This window comes from Rattus norvegicus, chromosome 20 (assembly GCF_021556685.1).
Source record: "Rattus norvegicus strain SHRSP/BbbUtx chromosome 20, alternate assembly SHRSP_T2T, whole genome shotgun sequence".
Taxonomy (NCBI): domain Eukaryota; kingdom Metazoa; phylum Chordata; class Mammalia; order Rodentia; family Muridae; genus Rattus; species Rattus norvegicus.
In genome coordinates this window covers 10,058,469-10,079,401 of record NC_141553.1, presented here as the reverse complement: position 1 = coordinate 10,079,401, position 20,933 = coordinate 10,058,469, and the positions used below count along the sequence as shown (strand labels likewise).

At 47.9% G+C, this 20,933-nt stretch overlaps 1 protein-coding gene and 1 long non-coding RNA gene across 13 annotated transcripts in view; one reads left to right on the top strand and one right to left on the bottom strand.

The window, feature by feature from the left end:
* The window catches only part of Ubash3a (ubiquitin associated and SH3 domain containing, A), a 66,389-nt gene that overhangs the window by 26,459 nt on the left and 18,997 nt on the right, over positions 1-20,933 (bottom strand). For 10 of the 12 annotated variants that reach the window (XR_015644735.1, XR_015644739.1, XR_015644737.1 and 7 more), the window contains 5 exon segments: positions 17,835-18,021; positions 16,360-16,558; positions 13,756-13,925; positions 12,048-12,256; positions 2,936-3,062 (listed from right to left, as the gene is read on the bottom strand). Coding sequence is in view for 8 of the 12 variants with exons in the window: in XM_087597426.1 (XP_087453552.1) it covers positions 2,936-3,062; positions 12,048-12,256; positions 13,756-13,925; positions 16,360-16,558; positions 17,835-18,021 (892 nt within the window). In the remaining 4 variants the exon portion in view is untranslated. 12 annotated transcript variants of the gene reach the window in all.
* On the top strand, positions 14,936-18,384 carry LOC147998564 (uncharacterized). The gene is made up of 2 exons (XR_015645649.1): positions 14,936-15,190; positions 16,042-18,384. It is a non-coding gene; the product is annotated as an uncharacterized LOC147998564 (long non-coding RNA).

Here is a 20,933-nt window from a genome sequence, read left to right as displayed (position 1 = left end):
CTGTCTGCCTGCCTGTCTGTCTGTCTGTCTATCTATCTATCTATCTATCTATCTATCTATCTATCTATCTTCTTCTTCTTCTTCTTCTTCATCATCATCATCATCATCATCATCATCATCATCTATCGCCTGTCAATCTACAGTAATGAGAAGTGTCCCCTATAGGCTTAGCTATTTGAATACTTGGTCCCCTACATCTGTCTGTCTGTCTGTCTGTCTAATCTATTAACCATCTTTCTTCCTCCCTCCATCTTCCTCCTTCTTTTCTTTTTCTCTCATATATCAATCTATTTAGTTTACTCATTTACTCCTACTCTTCCTCTTCTGAGGAGCCCTCCAGGATTAGCCATGCTTGAGTCCATCCCAAGGCAGCTTCTTTATAATGCCCGGGTGTGTGCCTCGCCTCTGAGCACTCAGGTAAGGAGCCTCCCTCTTCTTCCCCCTGCCTTCCTGTTGCTGGTCAGTCTCTGCTTGCCCACGTGCTCTTAGTGAGCAGGACAGTCATCCCTCAGTGTACCTGAGGTGGGCTGAGGACCCCTGCAGGCACTAAAGTTCACAGATGCCCAGGTTCCTTCTATAAAACAGTGTGATGTTTTTATTGAACGTAGACACATCCCTTGTGTGCTTTAACTCATCTCCAGACAACTGAAATGCCTAATGCCATTTAATGCTATGTGAACAGTACTTTTTTTTTTTTTCAGAGCTGGGGACCAAACCCAGGGCCTTGCGCTTGCTAGGCAAGTGCTCTACCACTGAGCTAAATCCCCAACCCCCTATGTGAACAGTACTTATGTCATATTGTTTAAGGAACAGTGGCAGAAAAAGTCTGTATGCATTCAATACTGGCACAGATATTGCCTTCCTTCATCCTTCTTTCCTGCCTTCCTTCCTTCCTCCTTCTCTCCCTCCCTCTTTTCTCTTTTCCTTTCTCTCTCCCTCCCTCTCTCCTTCTCTCCTTGTTTTTATTCCATCCATCCTTCCTTCCTCCCTCCCTTCCTTTATTTGTTTCTTCTTTTCTTTTCTTTTCCTTTCTTTCTTTTCTTCTTTCTCTCTTTCCTTCTTTCTTTGTTTGTTTTTTCTTGTTTTCATTTGAAACATGGTCTGACACTATAGCCCAGGTTGCCCTAGAACTTTCAGTGTAGCCAAGGTTGGTCTCAGACTCACGGCTATCCTCCTGCTTTTACCTCCCGAGTGCTGGGATTACAGATATGTGTTACCACAGCCATTTCGGATCTTGAATGTTATTCAGAGGCTCAGATGTGGAAGGCTTGGCTGCAACCCATGGTACTGCTGAGAGTGGGACCTTTCAGAGGAGAGCCTGGTGGGAAGAAGTTAGGTCACTGGACTTGTGACTTTGAAGGGTTCTTGGGACCCAGTGCCTTCCTCCTTTTGCTTCCTGGCTCCTATCAGGTAACTGACTCTCCTCTACTATCTGCTTGTATCGTGGTAAACTGCATCACGATAGGTCCAAAGCAACTGGTTGGTCCAAATGATGACGGACTGAATACTTTAAGACCATGACAAACACAGAACAAGCCATTCATTTCCTTCGAAGCTGGTCATTTTAGGTTTTTTATTGCAACACTGGGAAGCTGATTAAGACAAGGTACAGTCTTCTATAATATTTTCCACCCCTGGTTGGTTGAATCAATGGGGGGGGGGAAAGCCCCTCATGATCTAGAGGTACAGAGGCTGTATTTTATTTTGTTTCAACTTTTTTAAAAAAAGATTTATTTATTTTATTTATACAAGTACACTGTCGCTGTCTTCATGCACACGAGAAGAGGGCATTGGATCCCATTTACAGATGGTTGTGAGCCACCATGTGGTTGCTGGGAATTGAACTCAGGACCTCTAGAAGAGCAAGCAGTCAGTGCTCTTAACCACTGAGCCATCTCTCCAGCCCCCCCTTGTTTTAACTTTTTACCTGACAGCATCCAGCAGCCTTAGGTCAGTGTGTGTGTGTGTGTGTGTGTGTGTGTGTGTGTGTGTGTGTGTGTGTGTGTGTTGGGGGCAGCAGCTCTCTGAAACATTCCTTCAGCAGCCTTAGGTCAGTGTGTGTGTGTGTGTGTGTGTGTGTGTGTGTGTGTGTGTGTGTTGGGGGCAGCAGCTCTCTGAAACATTCCTTTCCTTTCTAGGCTGCCCTTGGTACTTCACAGCCACAGGGCACACGCCCACTGTGTTCTTGAGAGGTTTGTGTTTGGGGAGTAGCCCCAGAGTCCTCAGCAGCAATGCATCAACCTTCAGGAGGGGCTCCTCTGTGTGTGAGTTCATCGTTGTGGTGGGGTTTGGTCCGTGGCTATGTATTGTAATGCTAAACACCAGGCCCCAAGGTCTGATTGCTCTCAGGGTAGAGAGAATCCTCACGTACACCAAGTGATGCTCTTCGATTTTGCTCCTTAATTTAAAACTATTAGTTGAATAAAGATGCTGACAGCCTATAGCTGGGCAGAAGAGAGATAAGCGTGGTTTTAATTCCTAGGCCTGGGGTCTGAGGAGACCACACAGAGGGAGAAGGAGATGGAGAGAGGAGAAGATGCCATGGGGTAGGTGAGTCTTGAAAAGATGGTCATGAGGGCTGGCCAATTAGAGGTGAGAGCAGCCCAGACAGAACATGGCAGGTCATAACGGGGTTCTTGTCAGGGAAGTAGACATATAATAGGAGAGGGTAGACACACCCAGCTCTTGTGCTGATTAAGGCTTATTATAGATATAAAAGTTTTGTGTCTTTTATCTGGGAGCTAAATGATCAAAGGTGGGGTAGAAACTCCCATTTGAGATTAAATAGTTACTATAATAGCCTCACTTGGGAGAAAAGTCAAACTCTAGCAGCCAGGGCTACCATAGTGTTATATTAGCAAGCACGGTTTACTAACAAAACAACAAACACATAAACAATAACAACGACAACAACACCAACACAAGGTCCTGTTACCTGCAAAGCTTGTATGTCGCTAATGCTCCTTGACACTGACGGAGTGTGTGAGTCCCCATTTCTCCTGCTACTGGCTTCAAACTCCTTCCTAGAGTTCAGGTCCATGGCGAGACTGAACGTGTATGTCCTGTGGGGGAAGAAGTAGAAGAAGAAGCAGCTGTGAACAGAGACATGACTTGTCGTCACCATGGTTTCTAGTCCCAGATGTTCCTGGGAATACCTGCTTCAGCCCCTGCAGTAAGAATGAAGGCCACAAAATAACACCGAGCTACCGAGCACTCAGAGCCTATCTCGTGAAGCCTGTGGTTGGTTCATGGTTGTAGCACCATGGAGATGCTCGACCCACCTCAACACCATAATCGGGCATTGTTCAAAAGTTACTTTGTATCTTCCCCTGTTGTTCAGGCTGCCCACAAACTGAAAGCTCAAAACCGCTTCCCACCTCAGCCTTCCGAGTAGCTGGGACGGCAGATGTGTGCCTCTGTGCCAAGCTCTGATGTTTCCAGCATCGCTAAGAAGGTACCTTTTGGATGAGATTAGCGGCGAGACCGGCAGACCTTGAATAAAATAGATGATCCCATGCATGCAGGGTCGGGGGAGATACAGGATAGACAGAGGTCTCCACCGAGGAAGAGTGGATTCTGTCTCTAGGTTACCTTCAGACTCAAGCTATAGCCCTAGATCTTTCCTGGGCCCCACCTGCTGGTCTGACCTTCAGACTTCAGATCTGTCAATCACAAACTTCAACAGAGCCCCTCCCCAACGAACCCCCTCCCACCCCTCTATCTTACTGGTGCTGCACCTTTAGTGACTATCAAATCTGTTTCTTCCACACGCCATCCCCTGATTTACCCTCCTCAGCTGCAGTCAGAGGTGTTCAGCTAGAAGTAGTCGGGACACTGTCATAGTGGCCAGACACCCTCGAGAGCTAGAGATGTGCACTGTGGGTAGTGGGTACTGACGGCACCTGAGCATGTGCAGGTAACCAGGAAACTGTAAATTACTTAAAGTACCACGACGTGAACGGGTGACCAGGAGCTCTGGGGACACATGGGTCGGGGAAAAGCCAAAGCAAACTGGAAAGCGAACCCCGAGATATGAAACAGGAAAGGGTTTGTGCTCAACCCTCTATGGAAGGACCAGGCGGGTGTTTGAGAGAGGAGGGTGAATGGCTAACACAGAGCACGCGACTCCTCCTCTGACGGGAGAAAATGAGTGATTTCCCCAGGGCAGAAGCCATTTCATAGAAGTTTCGGGAAACTGTTTAAAAAGAAATGGGCAGGGGTTGGGGATTTAACTCAGTGGTAGAGCGCTTGCCTAGCAAGCGCAAGGCCTTGGGTTCGGTCCCCAGCTCTGAAAAAAAAAAAAAAAGTAATGGGCAGCCCCAGTGACAGTTAGGTACTCACGATGCACTGGGCTCTTCCGGGTTGCGTTCTATGACAAGTCCTGCCTGCCACCCTCTATGTCTGAGAGCCTTTACTCTTATTTCCTGTTAACCCAGCAAGGTTACTCTCCAATTCCTTTATGGTCAAGGAACAGTTTGACTCATTACTGGAAATGTGGAAAATGGTTCTGACCCACTGAAAATGAAAAGGTAGTCCCGACTTTGTCAGCCATTGAGTTCAACAACTTAGATTTTGCATCCACCCATATTTAGACTTGACCCATTTTTTTGTGGGGAGGGGAGGAGGGGAAGCAGATTGCATAGCTGGGTTTCAGAAGTAGAGTATTATGAGCTGCAATAATGCAGGGGTGGCGGCCTGGTTGAATGGGCTCTGGCTATCTGAGGATGGAAGCAGGGCCCCCCAAATTCCTCAAGGCTGTGATTGACACAGGATGTGGGTGAATGGGGGTGAATGTGGGGATGGAGGAGCGGGTGGAGTAGGCAGGCATGTGTGCATTTCTGCGTTCGTGTGTGCGGGGCTCAACTCTCTGGAAGGTTAACCAACAGCAAAGGCTCTCTTAAGGGTTATCAGAACATCTGAGACCTGCCTGGCTGGAACAGAATGAGCCGAGGGAGGAGAGGCAGGGGTAAAACAGAAGAGCTTCTGTGGGCGCAGAGCCCAGAGGCTGCAGGCTCACCCGAGGTTTGCGCTTTGAGCAAGTGTAAGGAGCAGACAGATATGGTGACCCTGTGAGCAGTAAGTCAGACTGCTGTCACTTTCTTCAGACACACCGGAAGAGGGCATCAGATCTCATTACAGATGGTTGCGAGCCACCATGTGGTTGCCGGGATTTGAACTCAGGACCTCTGGAAAAGCAGTCAGTGCCCTTAATCACTGAGCCACCTCTCCGGCCCCTCTCTCTCTCTCTCTGCACTCTTATGGATCAGACCTGGACCTCACACACCAGACCAGTGCTTTACCATGGACACAGATCCAAGCTTAGCTCCAGGCTTTGCAGCTGGGCCACAGGAAAGAGTGAACTGCTCTTGATCGAGATGCACAGGCTCTGAGATTTGACTTGGCCACTGTAAACCTGGATCTCCTCTGGAACTGAGTCGGCTTGGGGTGAGGGTATGGCTCATGGCCACCTGGGGCCCGAGTCACAGCCATTTTCAAAGGCGACACAAAGACAGGAACTTGCTCAGACAGGCTCCCCTCATGGGAGTGTGAACTGCATGCAGCTTGTGAAAACTCAGGCCTTGCCTTGTTCTGCCCTGTGGTACTCTGGCTATTCTGAATGTACAGAGGCCATGAATGTCAAGCAGTGGCTGGTCACCATTAGAGACAGGCCTACCAAGAGTTCTGAGATACCCTCTGGCTTCGGCCCCATCCAAACACTCCCATCACAGAAGCCGGAGGCAGGCTTGTCTAAAAACACGTTCTTTCTGTTTATTTCTTGTCTCTGCCAGGCACTGGTTTGGGTAAACAAATGTATGGGGTACAAAATACTGTGGATGTCATTTGCCCTTCCCCTGCAGCTTCTGTGGGGTTCTCAGAGATGAGTTTCCCAGGATGCCAGGTAGGCCTCTTTGTTACCCCTATACCTGCCCCATCCTGCTGTCTTCTTTCCTTTGAGCTAAAATGCTATTTTGATTTTTGATGTGATATATCATTTATATATATACACATATATACTATAAAATAAATATACTATACTATAATATAACATATATAATAATATAAAATATGCTATAATATAAAAAATTATTTGAGACAGGGTCTGAGGTATCCCAGGTTAGCCTTAAACGAACTATGTAGACAAAAATACCCTTGAACAGCTGAACTTCCTACCGACTATGGGATTGCAGGTGTGCACCACCACATCTGGGTTTAGGGGGTACTGCAGCTCAAACCCAGGTCCTCGTATGCACTGGGCGAACATCGCCTCTCATTACTTTGGCCCCAGTGTTGTCCCAGCTCTTCTCTTCTGGATGTCTCTTTTAGGTAAACGTTTCCTTCAGCCAGTGACATTCAAACAAATGACCTCACCAGGATTTTGTCTGAAGTCTCGTAAAACCTGGAAGGAAGACTCTGAAGTTGACAGCTCCCTGGGACTCACTCTCCTCACCACCCATGAGGTGTATTTCTATTTGCGCAGCCCCTTTCTTACAACAGCTTTTTATATGGTAGGCAACAGCTCCCCAAGACTGTCTTGAGTCACATGGCATCACTTACCCCGAGTCTAGGCAACCTGTGACCAAGCTCTGGGCCATCTGTGATTTTTGTTGCACTTTGACGTAGTCCATGTGTTTGAATGTCTTATTTTAAGTATATGGGAGCTTTGCCTACATGTATGTCTGTCTGTGCCTTGTGGGTATGGCTGACATCCATTGAAGCCAAAAGACAGCAGGCATCAGATACCTTGGGAATGGGCTTACAGATGGTCATGAGCCACAATGTGGGTGCTAGGAATTGAACCTGGGTCCTCTGAAAGAGCAGTCAAGTGCTTTTTAACTGCAGAGCCATTTCTCTGGTCTCAAGTATTTTTTTTTATTACCTATAAGTTATGGTCCTCTGTCCCTGTCATTGTGTCCTCAAGGTATAACCTCTTATGGCCTCCTCCATATGGACCTGGGTTGGAGAGATGGCTCAGTCATTAAAGGCACCCAACCAACAAGACATGGACTTCATGTGTTCTCACGCTGCAGATACAAGCAGGATGGAGTGTAGGTGTCAGTGAATCCTGTAGCTGAATTGTGACACACATCAGAGCCACTGACAACCCCTTTCTTTTTTTATGAAGTATTTTACTATCTCCATATATGGTTATTGAAAGTTTTGCTGGGTATAATAGTCTGGGCTGTGGTTTCTTAAGAGTCTGCAGCACATCGTCTGTCCAGACCCTTCTGATTGTTAAAAGTCTCCATTGAGAAGTCAGGTGTAATTCTGGTTGGTCTGTCTTTATTTGATACATGGTCTTTTTCCCTTTCAGCTTTTAATATTCTCCCATTGTTCTTTATGTTTAGTGTTTTGATTATTATGTGTCAAGGGGGACTTTCTTTTCTGGTCCAATCTATTGGGGGTTCTTTATGCTTCTGGTACCTGCATAGGCACCTCCTTCTTTAGGTTAGAAAATTTTTCTTCTATGGTTTTGCTGAAAATATTTTCTGGGCCTTTGAGCTGAGCAGACTCCTCCTCCTTCTCCTCCTCCTCCTCCTCTTCCTGTTCTTCCTCCTCCTCTTCCTCAACCTCCTCCTTCTCTTCTTCTTCTCCTCCTCCTCCTCTTCTTCTTCTTTTCCTTCTTCCTTTTCCTCTTCTTCCTCTTCTTCCTTCCTCCTCTTCTTCCTCTTCCTCCTCTTCATCCTTCTCCTCTTCCTCCTCCTTCCTTCATCTTCCTCCATCTCCTTCCTCCTTCTTCCTCCTCCTTTTTCTTTCTTTCCTCCTCTTCTTCTTCCTCCTCACCCTTCTCTTTCTTTTTCTTCTATACATACCATTCTTAGGTTTGGCATTTTTTCTTTTATTGGATTTTTTAAATTTACATTTTAAATGTTATCCCCTTCCCCCGTTTCCCCTCCAGAAACCCACTACCCTATCCCCCTCCCCCTGCTTCTATGAGGGTGCTCCTTCACCCACCCTTTTCAATGACTGTCACACAGAGCAGGTAGAGCTGAAGCATCCCGATACAGGAAGTGCAGGCTGCTCTCTTCTTCCTGAGGGCAAGGCTGGGGCACGTGTAACTCAAGGCTTACTGCTCAGACAGTAAACTATGGTTATCTCTGAGTGACATCTGTGAACTTTACAGTCAGAGAGGAAGTCGAGTTTGTCTGCTAGTCTTTCAATTAAAAAAAAATGCAAGCAACAGATTAACGAGCACATTGGTGTTGAAGGGACAGAGGGAAGTAGGTGACATTTTGTCATTTTTTTTTCTTCCTCTTGGATTTAGGAACATCACTTAGTGGTTAACTCGTGCCATAGAAATGGATTAAATTTCCCATTCACCTTTGTTCCTAGAGGGGGGTCACTTCAGTGTGTGGCATTTCAAAGACAAAGTCACAGGGGTAGTGTCTGTCCTGGAGTTACTGTCACACAGACTGGGGCTTCAATGACACAACAGGTTTCATCATTGTCTCTCTGCCCCAGAGAATAGGAGATCCAAGATGAAGACACAGAAACTTGTGATTTATCTTAGGGATTCTGTCCTGGGCCTGGTGAGAAGTTGGTGTCTTCCCCCTGTGTCCTCTATGACCTTTGGTCAAAGTAAGATTGGATAAGGGGCACCTTAATTGAAAGGTCTAAAAAAAATGTTCACTGGGGCTTTAGCATATGAGTTTTGGGAGGGACACAGTTCATCCAGCAATGGCGTAGTACCCTTGCTGTGTGGAAGCTTCCTCCCACCAGCTCGTTGTGGGATCTGATTAGCTCTTTGGCGGGACGCCCTCATGTGGTTGGACGACAGCTTCCACTCCTGTTGGGCTCTGATTCTCAGCCTTTGCCTCTCTGATCTGTGGCAGGGCTGGATACACGTTCTGTGAAGATGCCTGAAACTGAGGTAGCGGTGGTCCCTCCCACGCAGCTATCTTCCAGTAATACATGGTTTCCAAGTAACAAGTGGGTGTTGGATCAGGACCATTGGGTCCTCAGAATCCTGTAGCCACCTGCTGGGGAGTTTACACTGTTGCTGGTGGGGTTGCACAATGTGGGGTTGTACAGTGTGTTCCCATGGCAGCCACCTTCAGGGCTGTGGGCGCGGGGGGGATGTCCTCTGAGCAGGAAGAGGCTCTTGCCACGTGGTTTGCAGATCTCTCCCTTGGTGCTGGCATAGCAGCGCTTCTCACTGTACATATCAAGCACGCCCTGTGTGAATCCTGTGCCCTTAGGAGTTATATACGGAAGGTATATACAACAAGTAGTCCGGTCACAGGCCAACTATCTGTGCACACAGGTGTCTGACTACATTCCCCACTGCTTAACACGTCCATGACACATTCAGATTTTGCCAGGATCTCTCTTCAGACAGAGTGTCGTTGTGTAGCTCTGGCTGCCTTGGACCTCACAGAGGTCTGCCTGCCTCTGCCTCCTAAGTACTAGAATTAAGGCCGGGCACCACTATGCCCCAATTTAATTTTTTTTTTCCGGAGCTGGGGACTGAACCCAGGACCTTGCGCTTCCTAGGCAAGGGCTCTACCACTGAGCTAAATCCCCAACCCCTATGCCCCAATTTAAAACCTCTTTAAATGTTTAGAAGAACGATCAGCAGCTTTGAAAACCATAGACAGCCCACTGCTAACTCTCAACCTATAGTCACACCAGACAGCCTACGGGTGGGGAGTAGATCATAGCTATCTTGTGAGGAGAGAGTGAGTCTGATACGGGGGTGGAGGATGGGGTTTGGGGGAGTGGGAGCTCAAGAGATAAGCCACAGCATTCAGCCAAAACTTCCTTTTTCTCGAAACTTTTACAAATATACCCTGGTTCCTGAGAGAAGCTGGCCTCCCAGGAAGGTCAGGATCACAAGGCAGGTGCAGGTGACGTATTAACAGGAAGTGGAACTGTTGCTAGCCAGAGTTCGCTGCAGAAGCTTGCCCCTTGGCTGATGGCTTCTCGGCCACAGTGAGGTCTCTTTGGCCCTTGGGTGGGGAGAGAAGATGAGGGGCTATTAGGCCCCATCTTCCCCAGCGTCCTACTCCCAAGCCCCAGAGTCCAATGCCTGCCTGTCCTGTCCTACATTCTTCCTTCTTCCGGTTTTTTTTTTTTTTTTTTTTTAGAGCAGCTAACCGACCAAGTGGGTTCAGCAGGAAGCCCCTCCCCTCCCACGCTGGGGGCTTGGCTTTCCCAGGAGGGCGTGTCCAGCTCTCTCTCCAGTCCCTGGAGAATCAGTGGATCATGGAGGTGACCTGATACAAAAGCCCTAGAATCGAGGCTGAGTTCTTTTTCCTGAGTTTGTAGGCAGGCTCCACAGCTTTCACGAAATTTTAGGTTCCTATGCATACCTGACCGATTCATAAACGCATATAGGAACCCATGCTTAGCTGCGTAGCATACATGAAACCCGCACGACGGAGCATGTCTGTAATATCAGTACTCTGGAGATGGAGCCCGGAGGATCCGAAGTTTAAAAGGTCATCCTTGGCTATAGAGCAACGTAGTGAGTCCCAGGGCAGCCTGGGAAGGGATGGTGGGGGATTTACTTTATTGTCAACTGCATTTGGTGGCACAGTCCAAGGGCACAGATGCCGAACCTGGCCTGTCATGCAAACTTAAATGTAAGCTTAATTTTAACAGGAAGAACCAGTAGCCTAGAGGTCACCTGATCTCCCTTCATAAATCTTTTCAGAAAAAAAAAAAAAACCCAAAAACCTCCATTCAATAAAAATAATAATTGCTTGCAAAGTCCTTTTCCCCCATGAAATCCCATCAGCCACTAAACGACCAAAATCAACCATTTGCTTTAAATATTCAAAATGCATTGCTTCTTAATTTATTCAAAACAGAAGTTTAAGCTTCTGGAACTTTTACCACACTCTCTAACTGGCTTCCAGTAGGCGCATGAACAAAACAGTATGGTTTCCACAGCTCTGCCTTGTGATACAAAGAGATATGGGGGTGGGGTGGGGGGTAGGAGAAAATCTCTCTGAATACACAGAGGCTAGAAGATCTGTCCAGCAAATATGCATCACACACACACACAAACACACACACACACACACAGACACACATACAATGTGCTTATGCAAGTGCAAACACACACACAATGTGCTTATGCAAATGCAAACACACACACACACACACACACACACACACACACACACCCCTCAGAAAAAGCAAAGAAAAAAAAGTCATGGTTATTCCTGGAAGAGCACATACAGATTGTGGGCTGGAGGATGTCCACAGCATCAAGACACAGGTATAGAAGCAGGGGTGGGGGTGGGGAGGTCACCATGTTGCAATAAAAGGCTTAGCAACATTGTTGATGGGAAACAGAACTGGATGAAGAATGGAGTTGGTTAAGTAGCTCTGGTTATCTCTGTGTGCAACGTCAAAGCAATCACCACGTTTCTCCTTTTTGCTCGTAGTAAAACGGGAGACTGAGACGCATATATCCCGTAAATCGAGGGGAGGAACTGATACATTTAAGAAACAACGCCTTGGTTCTGAAAAGCTTGAAAACCCTTGGCCTTGACAGATGGTGCTAGATACTAACAGAAAGAGATCCGCCAGGTGAGCTGGAAGAAACAAACCAGCAGGAGCAGGCCAGCTTCCGGGAAGTACATTTTACCAAAAACCACATAAGCTTAGGGGAGGACTCTGAGCATCAGATGAGAACCCAGTGCAAGCTATCCCAGGGTCACAGCCTTAGAGGACGGTTAAGTTAAATTTGTGTCACTTTGTTACAGAACAGCAAGAGATTGCTAACCCTCCTCAGAAGGCTACAGGGGCCAGTTCCGACCTCTGTGTACGCTCTGTGATGTTCCTAAGACAGAAGTATTTCACAATATTTGAGCATTATTATCTCAGAAGAGTAATTTGAAGCACTCCGATTTCCTCAGGGTTATCGGCAGAAACCACAAATAGATCTGATGTTTGCTGTGCGCACTGGGGAAGAGGGGGGAAGGGAAGGTAATGTGGCCAGTGTAGGGACTGCAAGTCTCTCTAATGACCTAATTGAGGACATAACCACTGTGCCTGCTGTTTCCGGTGCTAACCAACAGAGAGAGGGTGGGGCTCACCTGTGCTTAACCCAGGTGTCGGCCTCATTGGCTCGCTCCGTGTAGTTCTCTGGCAAGAAGCCCCGGCAGCCAGTCCGATGTGAGATCCCAATGGCCCAGCCCTCGCTGGCCTCTTCTTGCTGAGTGGGGTCCACGAAGATGTAATCACCAGGACTGAGCATTAGTTCGTCTGCATTCTGGGGTTTGTACTGGAACAGCGCCTTCAGGGTCTAGAAAGGAGGCAGGAGACCCATGTCTTTGTGAGGGTTTGGCTGGGAAGCAATAGCAGTGGGAGGCCAGATGCCAGTCTGTCCCACCTTCTGTCTCCTCTGATGTGCCTAATGTCCCTGAGGTCCCTTCATGCCTTTGCCTAATGATACACAGTGTGGAACATAGCCAAATACCGCAGATTAGAAATCTTAGGGTGGACTTAGAAAGTTTTATGTCTGTCTTCTTCCCTCTACCCACCCACTCACTCACCAACCCACGTCTGCATTCATTTCTCTGCCTACCCAAATGCTTGTGTATTCTTCTGCCCACCATCCATCCACTAATGCACTCATCTGTCCATCCACTCAAACACTCATTTCCCATGTTTGTATGTATGTATCTATGTATGTGTGTATTCCTGTATGTATATATGTATGTATGTATATATGTATCTATGTTCTATGTATGTTCTATCTATGTATGTATGCATGTATCTATGTATGTATGCATGCATGTATCTATGTATGTATATATCTATGTTCTATGTATGTATGTATTATCTATGTATGTATCTATATATCTATGTATCTATGTATCCAATCTATATATTTATGTATCTATCTATGTAACTATGTATCTGTCTATCATCTATCATCTATGTATGTATCTACATATCTATTTATCTATATATGTATTTATGTATGTATCATCTATTTATCTATGTATCTTTCCATCCATCCATCCACCTACCCATTTTCTAATTCATTCATCTATCCAGTTATCCATGTATCTATTCATTTACTCATATGTCCACCATCCCATCCATCTATCTCCCCATTCATTCATCTGTCCGTCCACTCATCCACCCATTCCCCCTCATTCATATACCAATCTATCCATCCATTGAGACATCTATCTATCCACCAATGCATTCTTTCACCCATTTATCCATCCATCTATCCATTCAGTTATTCACCCACTCACCTACACATCCATCAATCTATCCACTCATCCATCTTTCTCCCAATATCTGTTTCTCTTATAGGAAAGACCTTACAGTGTGACCAAATATGCTTATCTACCTTCCTTGGTGGGAAGCTACTTACAATTTCCCTTATGACAAGAAATGTGTGGCTCCCTCATACTTCTCTGTGTGACACACTTTCTTCCTCAACCAATTAGCTCTTAGGAAAGGAAAACTTGGCATGAAGTACACCAAAAGTATTACAGAGGACAAATTAACAAGCAAACCATGCATTAGCACTCCTCGGCAACGAACAGGCTTTCTGAACACCGTGGGAGCTCTTTCATTGTCTTTTGAAATGATTGTTAATGTCCAACTCATTCATAAAGGGATGCTACTTCCAAACCGCACATGAGGGGAGGGCTCCAGCAGAGGGGAGCCCCCTCTTTTTGTCAGGGAAGACTGTAGGAATAAGTGCTGTCAGGGGAGCATTTATTCACTTCCTATCAGTAAGAAAGGCTGGCCCAGCCCACCAGCCCGGCCAGGTCCTCTCACCTGGTAGTGCACAAAACGCATGTCTCGGGAGTACAGGGCAGCTGTCCATTGGCAGGTGTGGCTGGGCTGGATGGCTCTGGCCAGCTGCTCCAGGGTCCTTTGGTGGTGCGGGTAGAACTTATGGGCCAAGGTCAGGTGCAGCTGCTTGGTGCAGGGCTTGATGGTACAGTCTGTGGAGTCAAGAAAACACAGGGTGCTGAGTATCTCATCTTGAATGTCAAGCGAACATAGCATGCGGGGTACCCATGCTGAATGGCAGATAGGAATTGGAGCGCCAAGAACCTGTCCCTGAATGTCAGTGCTACCTGCCTGGAACAGGCAGAAACCTCTCTTCTCCCTGCCTCTGTTCTACTGCGCCTGCTCTTTAGGGTTAGCGCTTTCTTGACAAAGCAAGGACTGGGCTCTCCCTATGAGACAGGATGTGGCTGGGTCCTTGCAGTGTTTGTAAACAAAAACAAAAAACAAACAAACTAAAGGACGGGCACAGAGATGTAGCTCAAGGTCTTCATAGCTCTTAGGCTGCAAGCTAGCTCAAAGTGCAGTGAATGGCCCTTCATTCTCTGGTGCACCCGTGACTGGGGTCCAGACTCTCCTCAGTCAGTGCTGTTTGGTTTTGGTTTTGATTTGAGACAGGATCTCGTGCGTCCTTGACTGCTTTGAACTTGTTATGTAGCTGAGGATGACTGTGAACTACTGATCCTCCTGCCCTTATATCCCGAGTGCATCCGCATCCCTGGTTTATGTGTTGCCAGCCATTGGACTTAGGGCCTCATTGTTGCTGGAGAGCACTCTACCCACTGAGCTATGTCTCCAGCCTAGGTCAATTCTTAAAGAAGAGTCTCCCTGACAGACGGACATAAAACCTACAGCACGTCTAGAGAGCATTAGACTTTCCTCACTGGAGGCCGGGTAGTGGTCAGGCTCAGTGCTTTCTGATGGCCTCTGCCCTTGAGAACTCCTCGGCTTCAGGTTGGCAAGCAAGAGAGGATAGTATCTTGGGAACGATCAGATCTGGTGTCAGTTGGGCCCCAAGCATTACAGACTCTGAGGAGGCAGTTTGGTGTCTTAGTAGAAATGACAGACTTTGCTGTGGAAGGACCTACTTCTAGGCTCTTCTGTCCTTGTCCCCACAGGGGTCTTGGCTGAGAATCATGCTCTGACTTAGTTTCTTTCATGACAGGAAGTACTTGAGGATGAAGATGGTTAACTCCAGGACTCTGGAGTCCACTGTGCCCAAGAGCTGCTTGACACTTCTTCATCCAGGTCAGGAAGCAAACAGGACATGTTACTCCCCTAATGAAAGTTCTGAAAGGTTCAGGCACCATGATGCTAAGTTCACTACAGTATTCTCCACACAGGGGAACTTTGGCAGCCAGTGGATCCTGGCCAGGTCCCTGAGCCCTAAGCTTCTGGGGAAGCAGCTAGTGGCATAAAGGTATGTGTAGGTGATGGGAAATCCTTTTCATGACACTTTTTCGTAGTTGGGAAGGGTAAGCGCTCCATGTAAGTGAGCACAGCCTGGAAAAGACCGGGCTTCTCGGGAGACCCAGGGGTGAGTCATGCTGACTTCTGAATAGGCTTTTGTTTTTCCTCTGTTACTCTGTGTACCTGGGTTCAGTTTCACTGAGAGGGACAGTGCGGGCAGGGAGGGACTTGGGACACTCCTGAGCTGTCATCTCAGGGGAGTCTCCTAGCCTCTCAGGTCAGACTAAGGTTGAACCTGGGAAGGCAGGAAAAGCCTGCTCAGGGTCAAGAGATGGATATGAGCTCAGGGCCAGCTCTCCCAGGAAGTGAGGTAGTTAGATCAAGTGACCTCCTTGTTATCCCCACATGTCTTTTTCAGGACCATGCTATTGATTTACGTTATTGATTTTGGTATCAATCACCAGTTATTGATTTAGGGTCACTTTACTCCAGCGTGACCTCATCTTAATTAATTGAGTCTTTAAAGAGCCCACTGCTAAGAAAGGTCCCACTCTGAGGTTCCTGGTGGGAGGGGACCCTGTGTAACCTAGGACAGGGATGCTGGGCAGGGTTTTCTGCTGGGCAGACTCAACTGTTTTCTTTTCTTTTCTTTCTTTCCTTCTTTCTTTCTTTCTTTCTTCCTTCCTTTCTCTTTTCCTTTCTTTCTCTCTTCTTTTCATTTCATTTCATTTTCCTTTCTTTCTCTCTCTTCCTGTTTTCTTGAGACAGGGTCTTGTGTAATAAAGGCAGGATTCAAACTAGCTCTATGGTGAAGATGTTCTTGAACTTCTGACCCCCCTGCCTCCCCTTTCTGGATTACAGGTACGTGGGCCTCATGTCTGGAGTATGTACCACTGAGGACGGAACCACATGCCCTGGCAAGCACTCTACCAACTGATATATACCCCTGCAACTTCCTCCCCCCTTTTAAGGTGAGACCTATAAGAGCCATCTGGGGACATAGAGACAGTGCCTGTCTGAGGGCAGTGGCTGCCTTAGGACAAGAGCCAAACTCTTCCCTCAGAGGATGGTCATTAAAAGGCCATCACCACTCACAGGAACTAATCCATCAAGGCCTAGAGGTGTCTCAGCTGGGACCCAAAGGGTACAGTGTGTCTGCCCCCAGCCGGGGTTCCCTACCTGCCAGGGCTGATGCCTCTGTGGCGAACGCCATAGCAAAGTCCCGGATGACGTCAGCTGGGCTGTCGTTGATGAAGAAGCCGAGGTAGCTGATCGAAGAATGGAGAACGAGAGGAACCAGGGCAGGGAAGGACCCCAGGATCCTGTCCCCTGCACGCCTCAGAGCCTCATACAAACACTCTACCTTCTGGTCTTCACACTAAGGGAAGAGAAGCAAAGAACATGTATTCTTTTTTTTTTTTTCAAAGATTTTTTCTATTTATTATTATATATGAGTACACTGTAGCTGTCCCCAGACACACCAGAAGAGAGCACCGGATATCACTACAGGTGGTTGTGAGCCACCATGTGGCTGCTGGGAACCGAACCCAGGACGTGTGGAAGAGCAGTCGTTGCTCTCAACCGCTGAGCCACCTCTCCAGCCCAAGAACATGTATTCTTGTAGCTTGTTCAGGCTTATCCACCACGGACTGTTCTCTGTCCAGGACACTGGGGTTCTTCCTATCCAGCCCCTGCAGTTATGGAGTGAAGGGTCATCACCACCCCTACCTCCAAGTCTTCTGCTCAGTTATGAGACATCTTGGAGAAGACCTCCAGGAATACTATCCCCTTTACATGTATAGATTAGAAGTTCCCTGTTGCCTCCCTAGTCAGTCCTCTTTCCTTCTCTGTTGTATGCATATGGAATTCTCTAGTCAACTCTGAGGAAGCTCATGGTGCCCTGAGGGATCCCAGCTCAGACCTCTAGAAAGCAAGGGTTTAGCTCCTACCCCAGAGAGCTCCTGGTCTCAGGCACACAGGGGGTGCTTTGTGGATGTTTGTGAGGCACTGCTTTCCAGGGGAAAGCTTCTGGAAGCTTCTTTCTTGCACATCACACTTTGCATTCCTCTAGCACTGTGGAGTGGCAGGCTCTGCTCTGATGTCCCCGCAGTAGGTGGGTCCTTCTCTAGCTCATCAAGTAGAGGTATAGAGGAAATGGTTGTTTCTTTGACATTACTGCATAGGGAGGCTGCTGACTTGGCCATTTTTTCCCTCAGAGGGCCAGGCTCTGACATAGGGAAGACCCTTGTTATGTCAAATCATCACCTTTCAGTACTTCATCACACAGGGGGTTCTTGCTTTGTTCAGAACTTTGCTAGTCTCTGGGTAGACAAGGACCTGGGTAACATCTGCCTTCTTAGAAGGGTGTATCACCTTCATAGCACCCAAATGGACTCCTAGAGATATTGACAAAAAGATGCTGAGAGCCTGGGATTACACCTTCTTCTGCCTGGGAACTGAAGACTCTAAATTGAATTGGGTCCTGAAGGATGAGCTAAAGTTGACCAGAGGAAGAAAAAGATCCCACAAAGCAGACAGCTCCTGCTAATGTCTTGATTAAAATAAATCAGTTGTGTTCTATTGTTGCCCGGTTACCAGAGAACACTGCCATCAGCTGCAGTGGTGAGCACTTAAGGCCTCCGGGGCGGACTCACCGTGAAAAAGTCACAGAGTGTCACATGAGGGAAGACTTCATGAGCTCTGTTCTTTGCACATTGGCGTCTGCTCTCTCTCCAGAACTCTTGGAGTTTTTCCAGCAAGGGCCCCGTGGGGCAGAGGAAGAGAGCATACTCCTGAGGGATGGGGTCATCCAGAGAAGGGTCACTGCAGTGGCCATGCAGCCTGCAACAGAAAACACTGTCGTATCAATTGGAGCTGTCTCCATTGAGGACATGCAACAGCGGCAACACCAGCCCAAAGTTGAGGGTATGCTGATCTCACACAAACACATCAGGACTGTGGCCATCCCTGCAAGATAGTGCCAAGTGGTGCGGCTGTGTGGCCTTAGGCTAGACCAATGCCTACCTGCTCTCAGTCCTATTACAGTTTGACACTGCAGCCAAAGACAGAGAGGCCCAGACCTCAACCTTCAGAAGAGTGCTGGTCTAGATATCTTTGTGGTATCGAAACACATATACAGGGAATTTTCCCCCCACATTTTAACTTCACCATCAACTTTCACATTAAATGGAAAAATTGAAACCACAGAAGACTGGACAACATTTAAGTGAATACTAGTGGGTTTTTTTTTAATTGTTCGTTTTTGACTCAAAAAGTATTTATTTATTTTGATGAAAAAAAGAGCATTTATTTGATTATTGAGACAGATCTCTCTATACACCAGGTGGACCTGGTGGTGATTCTGTCTCAGCCTCCTCACTCTAGGATTACAGGTGTGAGCTACCACCCCTAGCCAAGCAAACCACTCTAAATACAAGAATGACCAATGTACAGCGCCAAATACAAGTCTATCACAAAAAAAATAAAAATAAAAATGGGGAAAGACATAATTTCTCTCGTCGGTTGAGTTAAGATAGGTATTTAGTTCAAAGGTTTGATGATGTTTGCCATCATGTCGGAAGTACAGCGAGACCACAGGCTGCAGCTGTGTGGCCATCGCTTAGCGCGATCTGCCAACACTTGGCATGGGAAAACACTTAGTGCCTTAAATTAATAATTCAACTTCAAGACAAGAAGAGCAAGAAGCATAGGTAAAAAATTTCACACGGAAAAAAAATCTCTGTAAGGTAAGGGCTAAGTAGCAGTTACTTTGCTTAGCACACACTCATTGGAGAACTCCGGGGGACGGACGCTTGCCCATGATGTCACACGATGGCTAGGAAGTGGGGTGTTATCAGCAGGCATACACCTTGTGTGTAAGCAAGTTCCCTTGATGATAATCTGTAGCAGAGGTGAGCCTGCCCCTCTTGTCTCTCCCTGTACCTCTTGCCTGAGCTCACCCTGATGGCGGATTAGCAACAGACCCAGCGGGCATGTGTGTTTATGTAAATCCTGAGTTCGTTCAAGCCATTCCATGACCTGTGTTTTGGGCTCTTTCACATGGAGACTAGGCATCTAGGCACATTGCCAAAATGAGGGTGACCAAGGCTGACTCACAACCCACCTTACACAAAGGGAACGTCGCCTCAACCCATTTCCAAATCCGGGGACATTTTGTTTCCATTGCTGTGAAGGGACACCATGACCACGGCAACTCTTATAAAGGAAAACATTTCATTGGGGCTGGCTTATAGTTTCAGAGGCTTAGTCCATTACTGTGGAGCAGAGAGTTCTACATCTGGATCCACAGGCAGCAGGAAGAGATCCTGAGCCTCTGATCTGGTGAGCGGCTGAGATCTCAAGGCCCGCCCCCAGTGACGCACTTCCCCCAACAAGGCCACACCTCCTGATAATGCCACGCCCCATAGGCTAAGCATTCACTGCATGAGTCTGTGGGGGTCATTCCTATTCAAACCACCATACCGCTCACCTACTTTCGCATTTCCAGAGCTTCCTTAAGAGCTCTGAGTAGATCTGATTTTTTTTTTGTTAAGGTCTCTGTGTAGAGGTGGAACTGTGTGGAGTTAGATGGTCAGCTTCCCATGTTCCCAGCACTGACTGACACCGCACATTGCCTTCCCCCTCAGCAACAATCAAAGGGAAGTGTAGGGAACCCGGAATCATCCCTCATCCTTGGTGAGTCTCACTGGCCAGGCTGCTACTGACAGGTAACATCCAGGCACACCCCCAACCTTCAACTACTGAGTTTAGCCTGTGGTGTATAGTTAGAATCTGGAGGCTGGCTTTGAAGTCAGATGGCTGGAACTCTGAGGCACTGCCTGACTACCCTCTGTCTTGTAAGGCTGCCAGGACTCTGGGCATTGCCCTATCCAAGTAGAGGTGTTGCCTGTGCACCCTCTGCCCGTGAGCCCTCTGCCTGTGCTCCCTCTGCCTGTGAGCCTTCTGCCTGTGCTCCCTCTGCCTGTGCACCCATATCCTCTGCCTATGCTCCCTCTGCCTATGCTCCCTCTGCCTGTGCTCCCTCTGCCTGTGCTCTCTCTGTCTGTGCACCCATACCCTCTCTATGCTCCCTCTGCCTGTGCTCCCTCTGCCTGTGAGCCCTCTGCCTGTGCTTCCTCTGCCTGTGCTTCCTCTGCCTGTGCTCCCTCTGCCTGTGCTCCCTCTGCCTGTGCTCTCTCTGCCTGTGCACCCATACCCTCTCTATGCTCCCTCTGCCTGTGCTCCCTCTGCCTGTGAGCCCTCTGCCTGTGCTCCCTCTGCCTGTGCTCCCTCTGCCTGTGCTCTCTCTGCCTGTGCTCCCTCTGCCTGTGCTCTCTCTGCCTGTGCACCCATACCCTCTCTATGCTCCCTCTGCCTGTGCTCCCTCTGCCTGTGAGCCCTCTGCCTGTGCTCCCTCTGCCAGTGCTCCCTCTGCCTGTGCTCCCTCTGCCTGTGCTCTCTCTGCCTGTGCACCCATACCCTCTCTATGCTCCCTCTGCTTGTGCTCCCTCTGCCTGTGCTCCCTCTGCCTGTGCTCCCTCTGCCTGTGCTCCCTCTGCCTGTGCTCCCTCTGCCTGTGCTCTCTCTGCCTGTGCACCCATACCCTCTCTATGCTCCCTCTGCCTGTGCTCCCTCTGCCTGTGCTCCCTCTGCCTATGCACACTCTGCCTGTACATCCTTGGCCTGTGGCCTTATAGGCAGAGGTTCTCCTAGAACACAGAACCCTGGTCCCACTCCCAGGCTTCTATCCAGTG